Source organism: Elephantulus edwardii, unplaced genomic scaffold (assembly GCF_000299155.1).
Source record: "Elephantulus edwardii isolate Elephantulus edwardi_28Jun2011 unplaced genomic scaffold, EleEdw1.0 scaffold00100, whole genome shotgun sequence".
Taxonomy (NCBI): Eukaryota; Metazoa; Chordata; class Mammalia; order Macroscelidea; family Macroscelididae; genus Elephantulus; species Elephantulus edwardii.
In genome coordinates, this window is record NW_006399850.1 from 872,750 (window position 1) to 886,909 (window position 14,160).

The 14,160-nt window shown below is 38.2% G+C and overlaps 1 protein-coding gene and 1 pseudogene across 3 annotated transcripts in view; both read left to right on the top strand.

Moving 5' to 3' along the window:
- The window catches only part of PSMA6 (proteasome (prosome, macropain) subunit, alpha type, 6), a 29,447-nt gene extending 25,014 nt beyond the window's left edge, over positions 1 to 4,433 (top strand). The window contains exons 5-7 of one of the 3 annotated variants that reach the window (XM_006891550.1): positions 862 to 1,040; positions 2,625 to 2,719; positions 4,216 to 4,433. In XM_006891550.1, coding sequence (XP_006891612.1) covers positions 862 to 1,040; positions 2,625 to 2,719; positions 4,216 to 4,273 — 332 coding nt within the window. In that variant the 3' untranslated portion in view covers positions 4,274 to 4,433. The remainder of the gene's footprint in view (positions 1 to 861; positions 1,041 to 2,624; positions 2,720 to 4,215) is intronic. The other 2 variants (XM_006891551.1, XM_006891552.1) reach the window with 2 other exon arrangements.
- A 694-nt stretch (positions 4,434 to 5,127) lies between these two features.
- LOC102875279 lies at positions 5,128 to 5,665 on the top strand (annotated as a pseudogene).
- Positions 5,666 to 14,160: the final 8,495 nt, after the last annotated feature.

The following is a 14,160-nucleotide window of genomic DNA, read 5'->3' on the forward strand; positions in this document are numbered from 1 at the left end:
GATTGCTTGCTAGTCACAGTAGTAGTGAGGAACAGAGCAATGTTGAGTAATTAGCCCTTTGGAGTATTTTACTTTGGGCCAGCATTCCCAAGTATATTCCATACATTCATTATTAGTTCCCTGGAACTTTAATAGGCATTTTTTAAATTATAAAGAAAAAATAAGTATGCCTTGGTTAAATAAGTTTAAGGTCAATTTACAGCAGGATGATTGAGCACTTTTAATATACTATTGTATTTTTTTGTTTCTATAAGGATATGTGAAAAGTTTTTAAAATTCATTTTATCAGGTAACATTTTGAGAGATTAGGATTCAAAGGTAATAGTAAGGATTAGAAGATTGATTTGCCGATTACATTTATAATAATTCAGAGTAAATATCTATGAAAAATCTTTTTGTTAAGTAAAAAAAAGAATTGTTACCTAATTTATCTCTAGGAAGCTCTGGTGGCCTAGAGATAAGGAGCTGTGCTGCCAACTGCCTCTTAAAACTCTCTGGAGAGTCTCTATGGGTTAGTTTCAACTTGACAGTATAGGAAAACAATTTATTCATAATTAGAACTTGGTGTTTTGTTTTGTTTTTTTAAACTTTTATTGGATTATTTTTACATGTACCGAGCATCTGGTGGATTTGAACCGTGTACCTCTGGGATTGCAGTGCAGCATCTTGCCACTAGGCCACCGGAGCTCCCTTATAACTTGTATTTTTCTGTATACTGCTTAAAAAGGATTAAAATGGATGGTCTGAGTAATAATTACTAATAGTATGTAACAATACTATAAAAGTAGAAAGTGTATTGTGTTAAAAGGTATAAGATTTTTTATTCCGTTTTTGTTGTGGTGTGGTTTTTTTCTTTTTTAGGTATGATCTTAATTGGTATAGATGAAGAACAAGGCCCTCAGGTGTACAAGTGTGATCCTGCAGGTTACTACTGTGGGTTTAAAGCCACTGCAGCAGGAGTTAAACAAACTGAGTCAACCAGCTTCCTTGAAAAAAAAGTAAAGAAGAAATTTGACTGGACGTTTGAACAGACAGTTGAAGTAAGTTAGCCAAAAGGAGTTAGCATTTAATGCTGCCTAGAATATTGGACATTTTGCATATTTGACAAGTCACTGGATAACTTCATGAGATCCAAGTTTGTCAAGTTGATAATAAAATTGATGTCCTTCACTTGACATGGAAATAATGTAAAATGCCATCGAATCAGTTACAACTTAACAGCGACCCTGTGAGCAACCCATCTGAACCCTGCTCTATTCTGTGCTGCCCCCATCATCTCTGCCACACATGAGTTCATTGTTAGAGTCAGCATGTAAATCTCTCTCGTTGGACGTCTTCCCTACCTTTGCTGACCCTCCACTTTTCTGAGCATGATGCCCTTTTCCAAGCACTGAGAACTCCTAGCAACATGCCCAGAGTATGTGAGATGAAGTTTGAGGGCTGCTTTATTTACTTGATTACTTCATAGTAGTCAAGCTCAGACTCAAAAACCTGAATGGTGGCTGTGTTGGAGACGTAGACTTCCTGATAGCAAAAAGTAAAAAAAGAGAGTCAATAAGACTGTTGTGTGAGCCTAAAGGGCAAGCAGCCATATACCAAATTCTTACGGAAACAAGCATCTTCCTAGCAACAGATTATTTTCATAGACTGACTTGATAGAGAAATTGTGTTTATGATTCAAAAGCAGAGCATACTTTCTCCGAAGTTTTTGAGGATGTTACTCATGGAAAAAACAAGCTAAAAAACTTGGTAAAATACAAGCTAAAACCAAACATTTTTAGATATTTATTAACTATGCTATAAAAAGCTTATTACTGTCAGGTAGCTCTGGTGGCATAGTGGCAAGAAGCTGCACTGCAGTCCCCAGAGGTACGTGGTTTGAATTCACCAGAAGCTCTGCTGGAGAAGGAGGGGCAGTCTCCTTCTGTACCAGTCAGGTCATTTGACGGTACACACCACACAAACACACACACACACACACACACAAAATTTTTTTTTTAAAAAAAAACTTATTGTCAAGAAATTAAAAACTTCAGTATATTTTGAATGAGTTAAAGTCATTCTGAAGACTAACAACATGCTTCTGAGGAATGACAAAAGGAAAAATTACTGTATTTTTTTAATTAAAATTTTTTTTTACATTTTTTATGTTTGACAGTTTATTTTACACTAAGAAGATATAAAGCTAATTTTCATCTGGGAGATACTACCATGTCCTGTTTAAATGCTTTTTAATAGTTTTAGTTTCCTAATAATTCATAATTGGTAGATAATAACCACATTAGATACGAGATCACTTAAAACATTCTCACATTGAATTGTTATTACAATAAATCCCTGAAGGTGGAGATTCCTCATTGTGGTCTCCTCCTCCTCCTGCCTCACTCACAGGCTAGCGTACTGCCCTGTGTGTAATGATTGTCAAATAGGCTATTTTGTATTAATCATCCTGTTTTGTTTGATAGACCACTTTAGTCTGGCTATAGAATTATATAACTGAAACATGGAGCAAAAATGAATAGCTTGTGATTCACTTATCCTTGATTTGAAAAATAAGTCAGTCCTTGGAATCTGAAAAATACTGTATTCTAAATGTTGCTTTCTTCTTCCCCTCCATCTACAAGACTGCAATTACATGTCTGTCTACTGTGCTATCAATTGACTTCAAACCTTCAGAAATTGAAGTTGGAGTAGTTACAGTTGAAAATCCCAAGTTCAGGTAAGTCATGTTGTCAGCTATGTACTTAAAGAAGTTTGTTAAGTATTAAAGTTCCAGACTAAGAAGGTAGAGATGCGGGTCCATTTTACCTTTGACATATGGAAAAAAGTCACACTGGGTGTTGGTTTTTATTAGCACCTGAGATAAAATAACTTCTTAAATGTATAGAATGTCTCCTTTTAAGACAAACGTAACAAGTTTTCTCCTCATTTCAGAGTGATTTTATATCTTAACAAGGATAACATAACCATTTTTAGGTATAGAGTAAAGTAAACATAAAGTGTTTTTTATTTTCAGATCAGTAGTACTTCAGGTTCCAAGGTAATAATAGTTTTCTCATGTTTTTCTGGTAGAACTTTGACTATTTAGTGGTTGATTATGTTATTTAACTTAAAACTTTAATTATAAGTAGAATGGTTCAAATCCACCAGATGCTTTGCTGAAGAAGGAGGGGCAATCTCCTCCTGTACCAGTCAGATCCGATTTGACAGTACACACACAAAAAAATTATAAGTAGAGCTTTGAAGAACAATATGATGTACTGTTAATACATCAGACTTTTCTTTGGTGATTATTGGGAAACCCCAAGTTTTTAATAGACCTATTTAAGTTACAGATGCTAGAAGCTTGTCTATTCTTACTCACTTAGAGACTAACTCCCCACATCAACCTTTCAGCTTCCATGATTCAAATCCACTCTAGGTTCTTAATACCTATCAGCTTATTCAGTTCTCCCAGGACCCCTATGAGGTAGATGATTTACATACCATGGACCAGGATGCTCTTGTAAATAGTGGAAAAATATTCAGTTAAATTCATAGAGTCAAGGAACTGCTGCAAAGGCATTTTAACAACTGCACATCACTACTCTTAGATCATCCATAGTAAAGGGTAGCAGTCTAAACTTAGCTAGACCTTAAGATTGTTAGTACTGGTGGCCTAGTGGCAAGAAGCTGCACTGCAATCCCAGAGGTACGTGGTTCAAATCCATAAGATGCTCTCCTGGAGAAGGAGGGGCAATCTTCGCCTGTTCCAATCAGATCCAATTTGACGGTACACACACACAAAATAATAAAATTTTTTAAAAATGCAAAGATTTTTTTAATACTGCTTTTCTCCCCCCCTTACGTATTTTATTCTCTTGGTTGTGTGTAGAATGATATAAACATGGGAGATTTAAGAAAAAGTCAGATTTAAAAAATGGTAACTAGAATTGAGTCCACCTTTTTTCCCCACATAGAAAAAAAAAATTGCCTTTACTTTGTCTTCCCCTGTTTTTCCCCTTTTTTAACAATAAAATTTCAGTAGGAACAACAAAATTCAGTAGGGACCATTTACATTGCTCTCTAAAGGACCATAAAATAATTGTAGCTAATTCTGATAGCTTTTTTTACTTCAAGAAGTTCGTTGTGCTGACATTTCTACGTTTTCAACTTCCCATAATAACAAGCTGTTACAAGTAAATAGTTATTTTTTCTTTTCCTCTTGTCTTCTAGGATTCTTTCAGAAGCAGAGATTGATGCCCATCTTGTTGCTCTAGCAGAGAGAGACTAAACATTATCATGAGTTTCCCAAACCCATGATGCCACTTGCCAGAGTGTTTGGTAAAAAAGATCAACATTGTGGAGGCTCCTGAATTAAGAAAGAAACCTCTCCCACTCCTCCTACCCATGAAGTGGTTAGGACTCTATAAATAAAAACGTTTTTTTGAAAAAAAGAACCACCACCCAAATACCAGCATCCTGTCTTATTTACCTCTAGTGTTAAATATTATAGTCTTAGTACATGCAAATGTTCAGATATTCACCATTTTCAAATTTTAACTTTATTAATTTTGTTTTCAAATGAGTTTACAGGTTTTCTTAGCTTTAAGAGTTTCAGTAGCCAGAAATTTAAACTTTAGCTGTATGGCATCACTATTTTTTAAATCTCTATGGTAAGTTTGTGTGAAATACAGGGCCTTTATTTTATAGTTCTTCATTCAAGCAGGATATTCCTGACTGATTGACATTCAGTAGAGTGCTGAGAGAATGTTTGTGTACTCAATAAAGAACCAGTATTTTGGAGAATAGAAATGCAGTTACTTTAAAAAGAGCTTAGAAAGTTGTAGAATATTTGTGTTTTCTGTATTCAGTTAAGTTTTAGGTATTTAAAACAGCCTTTATGTTTGCTATAAAGTTTGATGGTACCGTTAAAAACAATGATATGGGGTAAAGGCCAGTCTGAATTACTAATTTTTTTTAATGTGCACATTTGATATGGGGGAAAGGTCAGTCTGAATTACTAATTTTTTTTAATGTGCACATTTAAGTTTTTTAAGATTCTAATAATTTTCCCTGGTGACTTGACTCATTAATTGTTACAGATGATTAAAAAAATCTTGGAAAATCTTTTTCCTGTTCTCCATCATGGCACAGGATCAAGGCAAAAAAGAGAACCCAAGTGGAGCTTCACATCCGCAAACTCTGCCTCAATATCTGTGTAGGTGAGAGTGGAGACAGTCTGACCCAGGCAGCCAAGGTGTTGGAGCAGCTCACAGGCCAGACTCCCGTGTTCTCCAAAGCTAGATACACTGTCAGATCCTTTGGCATTAGTAGAAAAGAAAAAATTGCTTGTCCACTGCACAGTCCAAGGGGCCAAGGCAGAGGAAATCTTAGACAAAGGCCGAAAGGTGCAGGAATACGAACGAGTTAAGGAAAAAATAACTTCTCAGATACTGAAAATTTTGGTTTTGGGATTCAGGAGCACATTGATCTTGGGATCAGATATGATCCCAGTATTGGTATCTATGGCTTGGACTTTGTGGTGCTGGGTAGGCTAGGTTTCAGCATTGCAGACAAAAAGTGCAGGACAGGCGGCATTGGGGCCCAACACAGAATCTGCAAAGAGGAGGCCATGCCCTGGTTCCAGCAGAAGTATGATGGCATTATCCTTCCTGGAAAATAAGTTCCCATTTCTTTTTTTTAATTTTATTTTTGTGTGTGAGTGTACCGTCAAATCAGATCTGACTGGTACAGGAGGAGATTGTCCCTCCTTTTTCCGGCAGAGCACCTGGTGGATTCGAACTGTGTGCCTCTGGGATTGTAGTTGCAGCTCCTTGCCACTAGGCCACCAGAGCTCCCCCTAAATTCCCGTTTCTATCCAAAGGGCCAATAAAATGTTTTCATGAAGCGTTTAAAAAAAAAAATAAATCATCTGGACTACAGTCATTACTTTTGGTGTTATTCGCATTGTGTGAAACTGGTGCTATTGCTCTTGCCTCACACAGGTGTGTGGTGAAATTGCAGTCCCTGGTCTCAGAGCAATCCTTGGAGTCAGTTTGCTCCTGTTTTCACAGCTACCAGGCCAACAGGCAGGGGAGGCCAGATGAACATGTGACCAGTAGAGGCAGGAAACTTCAACCACATCCTTTACAGAGCTGAGTCATGTGTTGTAAAGTTTACTAGCAGGGAAGTTGGGTTCTACCAGTTCAGGGGCTGCTGCTCAGAGAATATCCAGATCTACCAGGCTCCCTTTGGTGCTGCCATCATTTGAAAGCAGAGCTTTTTATTCTCCTAAACAACTGTCACATCCTGGCATCCTTGACTGAACACCAGGAATCATGCATGAGAGGCTAGCAAATAACCTCGTTTCTCTGTAATAATACTATTTTAAAGAATATTGGTGCTTTTAGGTATAGAAAATAAAAATGAATTAGAAAAATATAAGTTGAAATAAGGGTTAAATAGAAAACAATTTTAATTATATTAGTTGCTATTTTTTTACTTCAAACAACTGCAATAAAAAGGAAAGAGACAATGTATATAAAAATTCAATACTCAGTCTGTTTTTAACATGACCTAGAATATCAGTTAATGCAGAAATGTAAAAATATTAGAAAAAAGCATCAAACCCACAGATCTTCAAATATCGTCATTTAAGGAGTATTTTAAGAAACTGCTAAGAAATATTACAGTTGAGTAATGGCAGTATGTCTATTTACTGAATATGAAGCGTTTGGGTATACCTCTGGCTTTCTCCTATTAGTAGTTCTCATAAAACATTGTACACTAACTGCCAAATTCAGCATTCAGATTTGTGCCATAACCAAGTTACTACATTAAAGATTTTGAGTCTACCTTAAAAAGGTAGAAATTCTAAGGCTGAAATGTTCTGACAGTCCACCTTACTTAGAAATCCAGTTTTTTAAAAATCTAAATAGCTGGACCATGACAATAAGAAGTATTGAAAGAAATGAAAGTTTTAAAAATCTGATATGTCAATTTCAATCTTAAAAAAAGTTCCAAATCTCCCATTGATGCATTAATCTTACTGAAGCAGTCCCTATACGAAGTTATATACTGTATCATCTTTTATTGTGACATTTAGTTCAAGTCCCTAATTGTTCATCTGTAGTTACAAAATCTGGCCTGAACTGATGGAAGGTAGTTTTCCTTCCTTGATCTCTGCAGAATGTTAAATGCATAACAGACCTAGACTATAGAAGATTTATGGAATATATGGTTTATACATTATTTCTTTTCTAAAATAAAATGTTTTAAATTCCAAAATGCATTTGGTGCTAAGCTTTTAAATAAGGAATTGTAAAAAATAAACCCGTGGACATGAAGTTGATGATGACTCATAGCAACCTTGTAGGACAGGCTTTAGTTTTGGAAGCAGACTGCCTCCTTTTTTCTACAGATTCTAACAACTGAATCTGTTCCAACTTCCAGTGATGCACCATCCATCAGGTTTCTGAGGCTGAAAATCTATGGGAGGAGAATGCTCATCTTTTTCACGTGGGAGTCTCTGGTGGGTTGGAATTTAAGTTAGCAGTCCAATTTAGTTAGTCCAGTGCATTAAGCATTATGCCACTAGCAATCAGCACTCAAAATTCTGTTCTAATCATGCTTCTATAACTGATAACAAATTTATCTCCATTTCAGAAGCTTATTATGTGGCGGTGCGTTAGAAACAACTCATAGAGGTTTTTCAGAGGTTGTAAATCATGAGAGATTGCCCATCTTTCTCCCTCCAAGCAGCTGCTGGGTTTGTACTACTTGCCTTTGGGTCGGCAGTGCAATTTCTTAGCCACCACACCACCAGAGTTTCCGAGTGGTCATAGGCCTATACTGTTATTCTGTAGCAGGGCCCTGGGTGCTAAAATCACTGACTAGCCTGTTGAAGATTATCTAAAAACGACTGGAACAGTACATCAGCAGGGAACTTCCAGAAGTCCAGGCTGGGTTTAGAAGGGGTCGTGGTACTAGGGATATTGTAGCCGATGTTAGATGGATCTTAGCTGAAAGCAGAGAATACCAGAAGAATGTCTATCTGTTGCATTGATTATGCAAAGGCATTTGACTGCGTGGATCATAACAAACTGTGGCTGACTCTGAGAAGAATGGGAATCCCAGAACATTTAATCGTGCTAATGCGAAACCTATACTTGGACCAAAAGACAGTTGTCAGAACAGAGCAGGGCAACACTGAATGGTTCAAAATTGGGAAGGGTGTGTGCCAGGGATATGTCCTATCTCCATACCTTTTCAACCTGTATGCAGGGCAGATTATCCGAGAGGCTGGGCTCTATGAGGAGACACATGGCGTTAGGATTGGTGGAAGATCTATTAACAATCTGCGTTATGCAGATGACACAACCTTACTCGCTGAAACTGAGGAGGACCTCATGCACTTACTGCAGAGGGTCAAGGACTGCAGCCTTCAGTATGGACTGAGGCTCAATGTCAAGAAGACAAAGATTCTCACCACTGGACCAATTGGTAGCATCAGGATGGATGGCGAAGAGATTGAGGTTATTCACAGCTTCAGTTTGCTCAGCTCCACGGTCAACACTCTTGGCACCAGCAGCCAGGAAATTAAAAAAATGTATTGTGGTGGGAACGTTTGTTGTTAGGGACCTCTCTAAAGTACTCAAGAGCAACGGTGTCTCTTTGGAGACAAAGGTGCGCCTGATACAGGCCATGGTCTTTGCAATCACTTGTTAGGCATCAGAGAGCTGGACAATGACTAGGGAGGACAGAAGGAGAATTGACGCCTTTGAGCTGTGGTGCTAGAGAAGAGTATTGAATGTACCATGGACTGCCAAGAAAACAGATTCATCCTAGAGAGGGTTAAACCAGGCTACTCCTTGGAGGCAAAGATTCTGGGGCTTCGTCTGACATACTTTGGACATGTTGCAAAGAGAGACAGGTCTTTGGAGAGGGACATCATGCTGGGTAGAGTAGAGGGACAGCACAGGAGGGAAAGACCCTCTGGGAGGTGGATTGATTCAGTGACTGGGGTAATCGGGATGGGTGTGTCAGAGGCAATGCGATTGGCACAGGATAGAGCAGGGTTTAGGGCTGTTGTACATAGGGTCGCTATGAGTCGCAAACGACTCAATGGCACATAACAACAGCCTGTTATTAAAGTGCCCTCGAGTATAATGACCCCTATGAACACATAATCAGCATCCTGTGTTGTGCCATCCTAATCATCTCTGCTATACTTGATTCCACTGCTACAGTCACTGTGTCAATCCATCTTGTTGAGGGTTGTCTTCTCCTTCATTGATCCTCCACCTTTCCAAGCATGATACTCTTTTCTAAGGAGTAAGCTTTCCTAATTGAAGCTTTGTCTTACATACTTTGGCCATGTTGCTAGGAAAAATTACTCCTTAGAGAAGGACATCATTCTTGGAAAAGCAGAGGCTCAGCAAAAGAGAAAGACCCTCAACCAAGTTGATTGACACAGCAATGGTCTTGAGTGTGTTAGAGAAAGTAAAGGATGGCACGGGATAATATAGATTGTAAACTTCGTGGAGGCTGACCCACATCTTTCTCTGAAGGAGCAACTCCTTCGGATTTGAACTGCTAACCTCTTGGTTGGCAACTGGTTACTTTAGCTACTGTATCACCAGGGACCCTGAAAAATTATGAGTTACATACATTAAAGGTTAGCTGCTCTAGCAGGTGGGAGTATAACTTGATTCAGTCAATTTGTCTGAAGGACAGTTTGGCAAAAGTAAAAAGTACTTCTGAAAAGAATTTGTTCTAGGAAAGCACCTAGATATGCTTAATTACATAATTTTTTTTAAAAATCTAACAAGTACACTTTTATGTACAATGGAAAATTACATTGCATCCAGTACTGTGGAATACTGTCTAATCACTAAAAAATGAAGAATATTCATAACTTCAGAAATCTCATGGTTCTATTTGATCCTAAAGGGACAATCAGCTCACTGTAAGTTTGGTTTATCATCACCATTGCCTCATTCAACTATTTACTGAGCACTTGCAATGTGCTAAGTATATTGTGTATTACAAAGTTTTGCTAGCTTTATAGAAAATATAGTACCTTAACTTGTAAGATTATTTTAGAAACAGGATATAAACATTGTGATTCAGGGATCAACACTTTTGGTAACCTCATCTCTGCCTTTTGATTCAGCCCATTTTTACTCTAGTCAGTAGCACCTCACTTCGAGTGTTCCTGGTATTTCCTGTTTCTCTGTGCAAACCAAGCACAATCTGAAATGTGGGGTAAGTAATGAATAAAACCCCAGCCTTCTGTGGGACACTTCTGGAATGAGCTGTAGAGGTATCTAGAACTCTAAAGTAGGCAAAATTTAGGGTCTATCTGAATATCCTGAAATTGAGAAAAAGTTTTCTTGAGCTTCTCGTGAAGTATGTTTCCCAAGGGAAAAAAACCACTAGCAGAAGGAAAAGTAGAAAGGGAGAATGTTGACAGTAGTAGATGGGGATGGAATAGATGCTTTCTGGATTACAAATGTATTTTTTTTTGTTCATCATACTTTTCCCCCCTAAATTTTTAATAAGGAATGTTACAAAAAGTGTTAATTTCCTAAACATAGAGTGAAATGAAATTGATCAAGAAATCACGGTTCAATAAAATGTACTGCCATTAAAAACATTTTTCAGAGACTTTTGAATGATGTTGGAGAATATTTGACACAATTAGGAAAAAAGGAAAAGGATATGAGATAATTTATAAAATCTGTGACCTCAAAAAATTGCCTGGGAAAAATTCATAGAGGTTAAGCCAAATGTTCACAGTGGTTATAAATTCGTACTCATTTTCTAATATTTTATTTTCCAAATGATCTTTAATTATCACATATTACTAAACAATCAGATAAAATGTAAATGCTGAATCTTAATCTGTATTGAAAAGTATGGTACAGATTTTTTTTTTAAAAAAAATGATTAATATTGTCGGTCTAAGTGAGCAAACAGGCCCAAGTTTTCTCAAAAAAATACCAAAGAGATAATACAGATAATCTTACTCTTTTGGAGTGTTTGCCAATTACCTGTACTGACATTATCAAGATACATCTATAGAGATGAGCTTTGCTCAGTTGATCATGATGCTAACTTGAACCTCTGGTTCAAAACCTACTTGAGCCCTTTATCTTTCTCGCTGCTAGACCACAGCAACCCTTAAACCAGGTGATCCAAAATTCCTTGCATGCATGAAGTGGGTTGACATTACCCCAAGTAAAATCACCAGTATTACACAGAGGACAAACTCCACGAAAGACAGCAGCTTCCTGATCTACCAAGTTCATTTGTTCACAATCTCATCCCATTCACCAATTGGAAATCTGACTGACCTTAGGTCTGAACAATGTCACCTGTAGATTTGGGTTCTAGTGACCTAGTCCATAGGGCGTTGCACTGCTAACCCAAAGGCCAAACCTACTTAAAGATTTGGATCTAGCAGGAGAGGGGTGACAGTCTCTTCCCGTGTGATTTACAGTCTTGGAAACCCACTGGAAGGTCAGCTATGAGTTGGTTCTGACTCAAAAACAATAAGTTATGAGTTACAGTTATATGTCTGTAAACCACGGAACCTGGCTTGCGTTATTTCTAGATGAGAGATGACACTTTCATATGCCAGTCCTTGATTATGACTCAAAAAGAGTCTCCAAGGTAACAAAAAGTGTATTTGCCCTCTGACCCGTTTACGCAAGAGGGAAATCACTGAATTCAGTGTGGTTTGAAATTCTCTGTAATATCACTTTTCTGTACCCACATCCCATGAGAATAAGCAGTAAAGGTTTTTAACCTGATATGTGCTAGATTTGTGGTTCTCACCCAGGGTTTCATATTAGAACCATGAGGAGAAATTTTTTGAGGAATACTACTGCCAGATACTCATCTAAGCAATCAACTTTAGAGTCTTCCAGGATATTTTGAGAACATACCTCATAAAGTTCTGCTATTTGCTGCTGGTTAAGAAGTACTATAATGTGAATGAAAGAATGTGTGAAATGAAGCACAATGTATATTAAAGAAACAACGTATGGGAATTTTGTATGCAAATCAATATAAAATATTTTTAAAAAGAAGTACTGTAAGAAGGAATCATAGGTGACATAATCATACTCAAGTCTACTTGGGGCTCATCCCAGCCCCACTCTTCTTTTGATCAGCGGGCAGTTTATCAGTGTGCTATGGGGGTCAAATAGCTTTCCAGGACGTGATTCCTATGTATTACGTTCATATCATCTGTTCCTTTGCTGACCTCATCTTTGACCTCTAAAGTCAATAGAAGGAATATTGTTATTGTTAGCTGCCATTAAATTGACTTCTGACTCATGATGAATTCATCCACAAAATGCTGCTTAGGCAAAACCCGAATGTCCCTGTGCCACTGTGATCCACAAGGTTTTCCAATGGCTGATATTTGGAAGTACATCACCAGACTTTTCCCTAGCCCATCTTAACCTGGAAGCTGCACTGAATCAGCATCAACATCAATATACAAACCTCCACAGACTCATGGTGACTGCACAGAAGAGTCATGGGCTGGGTATCAAACCCAGATCTCCCTCAAAACCCCACATCCAAACTCCCAGCAAGTAGATTCCAACTCATGATGACCTTTCATCAAATTTCCAAGGCTATAAATCTTCACTGGAGCAGGCTGGCTGCCTTATCTTTCTCCCATGGAGCAGCTGTTGATTCAAACCACTAACTTTTTGGTTAGCAGTCAAACAGGTAACCCATTTATTTGTGCAGTAGTGCATTATTCAATGTGGCTTTCCTAGCCATTGTCAGTGTAACTCACCACATTGCTGGATGGTTGTTGTGTACGGTCAAGTCGGAACCAACCCATAGCTGATCCTCCCGCGGGTTTTCAGAAGCTGTTAATTGCAGAGGAGGAGATTGCCCATCTTTCTCCCATTGACAGCACTACTTCTTACCCCTAGGCCACCAGAGCTTCCTGGTGCTCTTCAAGCCTACCCCTGAGACCACCTAACAGGAGTTTTAGATAAGACTATGCAAATATTATATGTTTATGGCCTATGAAGCAGATTGGACAGCTTTCTAATATGTAAATTATACTTTTTGATGGGAATATGCAATTAAGAATACTACCGAGGAATCAGTCAATTTTGCCATCCCATCAGGTTTAAATTGAGCCAGCTCAAGAGGTGGACAATGGGAATCTCACTACCCACTACTATCAAGAAAAAAGCAGAGAGTACAACACATCCTTTAGACCAGAGATTCTGCATGAGAGAGTAAGTCTGAGAGATGGCAGAATCAATAACAGAAGAGGCTGTGGAGACCCAGAGGCTGGTGTGAGACAAAATTAAGCTAACTGCTGATTCGCACGGCTGGAGCCAAGCACCAGTCAAGCACGGCTGGAGCCAAGCACCAGTCAAGCCTAGTCTTCCTGATGGAGGAGAGATGGCATGTAAAAGGCAAAACGAAAACACACCTGACCAAGAGGCAGAGCCTTGAGGCTAGGCTTAGAGGAAGGCCTGCCTGTGAGTGCAGCTGAGGAGACAGTCCTGACTGAAGAATTATACTTTGAGTACTTCCAACTTGAACTGTAATCTGTAACTTTCCTGAGAGGCCTTATAATTGTGAATGTCAATCATATGTGAATTTTAGGTGGTCATTGCAATGAATTAGCAAGAGCCATAGGAGGGACAGTAGTGCTAGAATGACAGAAGTTGCAGGGGCACAAGGGCATGTCTGACCTCAGGAATCAGCTTTGTGCTATTGATGCTCTCGGTGGAGTTTCTTCCACTTTGTGCTGTTAATGGAGGTCAGACTCTATTTTTCTTTTATTGTTTTACTAACAAAGTTCATATACATTGTGTTTCACACTATTCTTTATTCATATTGTGCTTCATGCAATCATTCCCAAGCATTATGTTTTACAAAATTATAGATATTCCCTTTTAGACTCTATTTTTATACCACTATATCACCATGACTCCTTCAGGATCCTCTCACGGAAGGTGAGAGTTCAACCATTGAACCACTATTTTCCCCCCCATAATCAAATAAATAAAAGATGTGAATTTCATAATCAGCCCCTCTTTGCAGACTAGCTTTGTGACAACATTGCCCTTGATTCTTCCATTTCAAGGATTCTAGCCATATCATCTGGGGCTTCCTAGAGACTACTCTCAA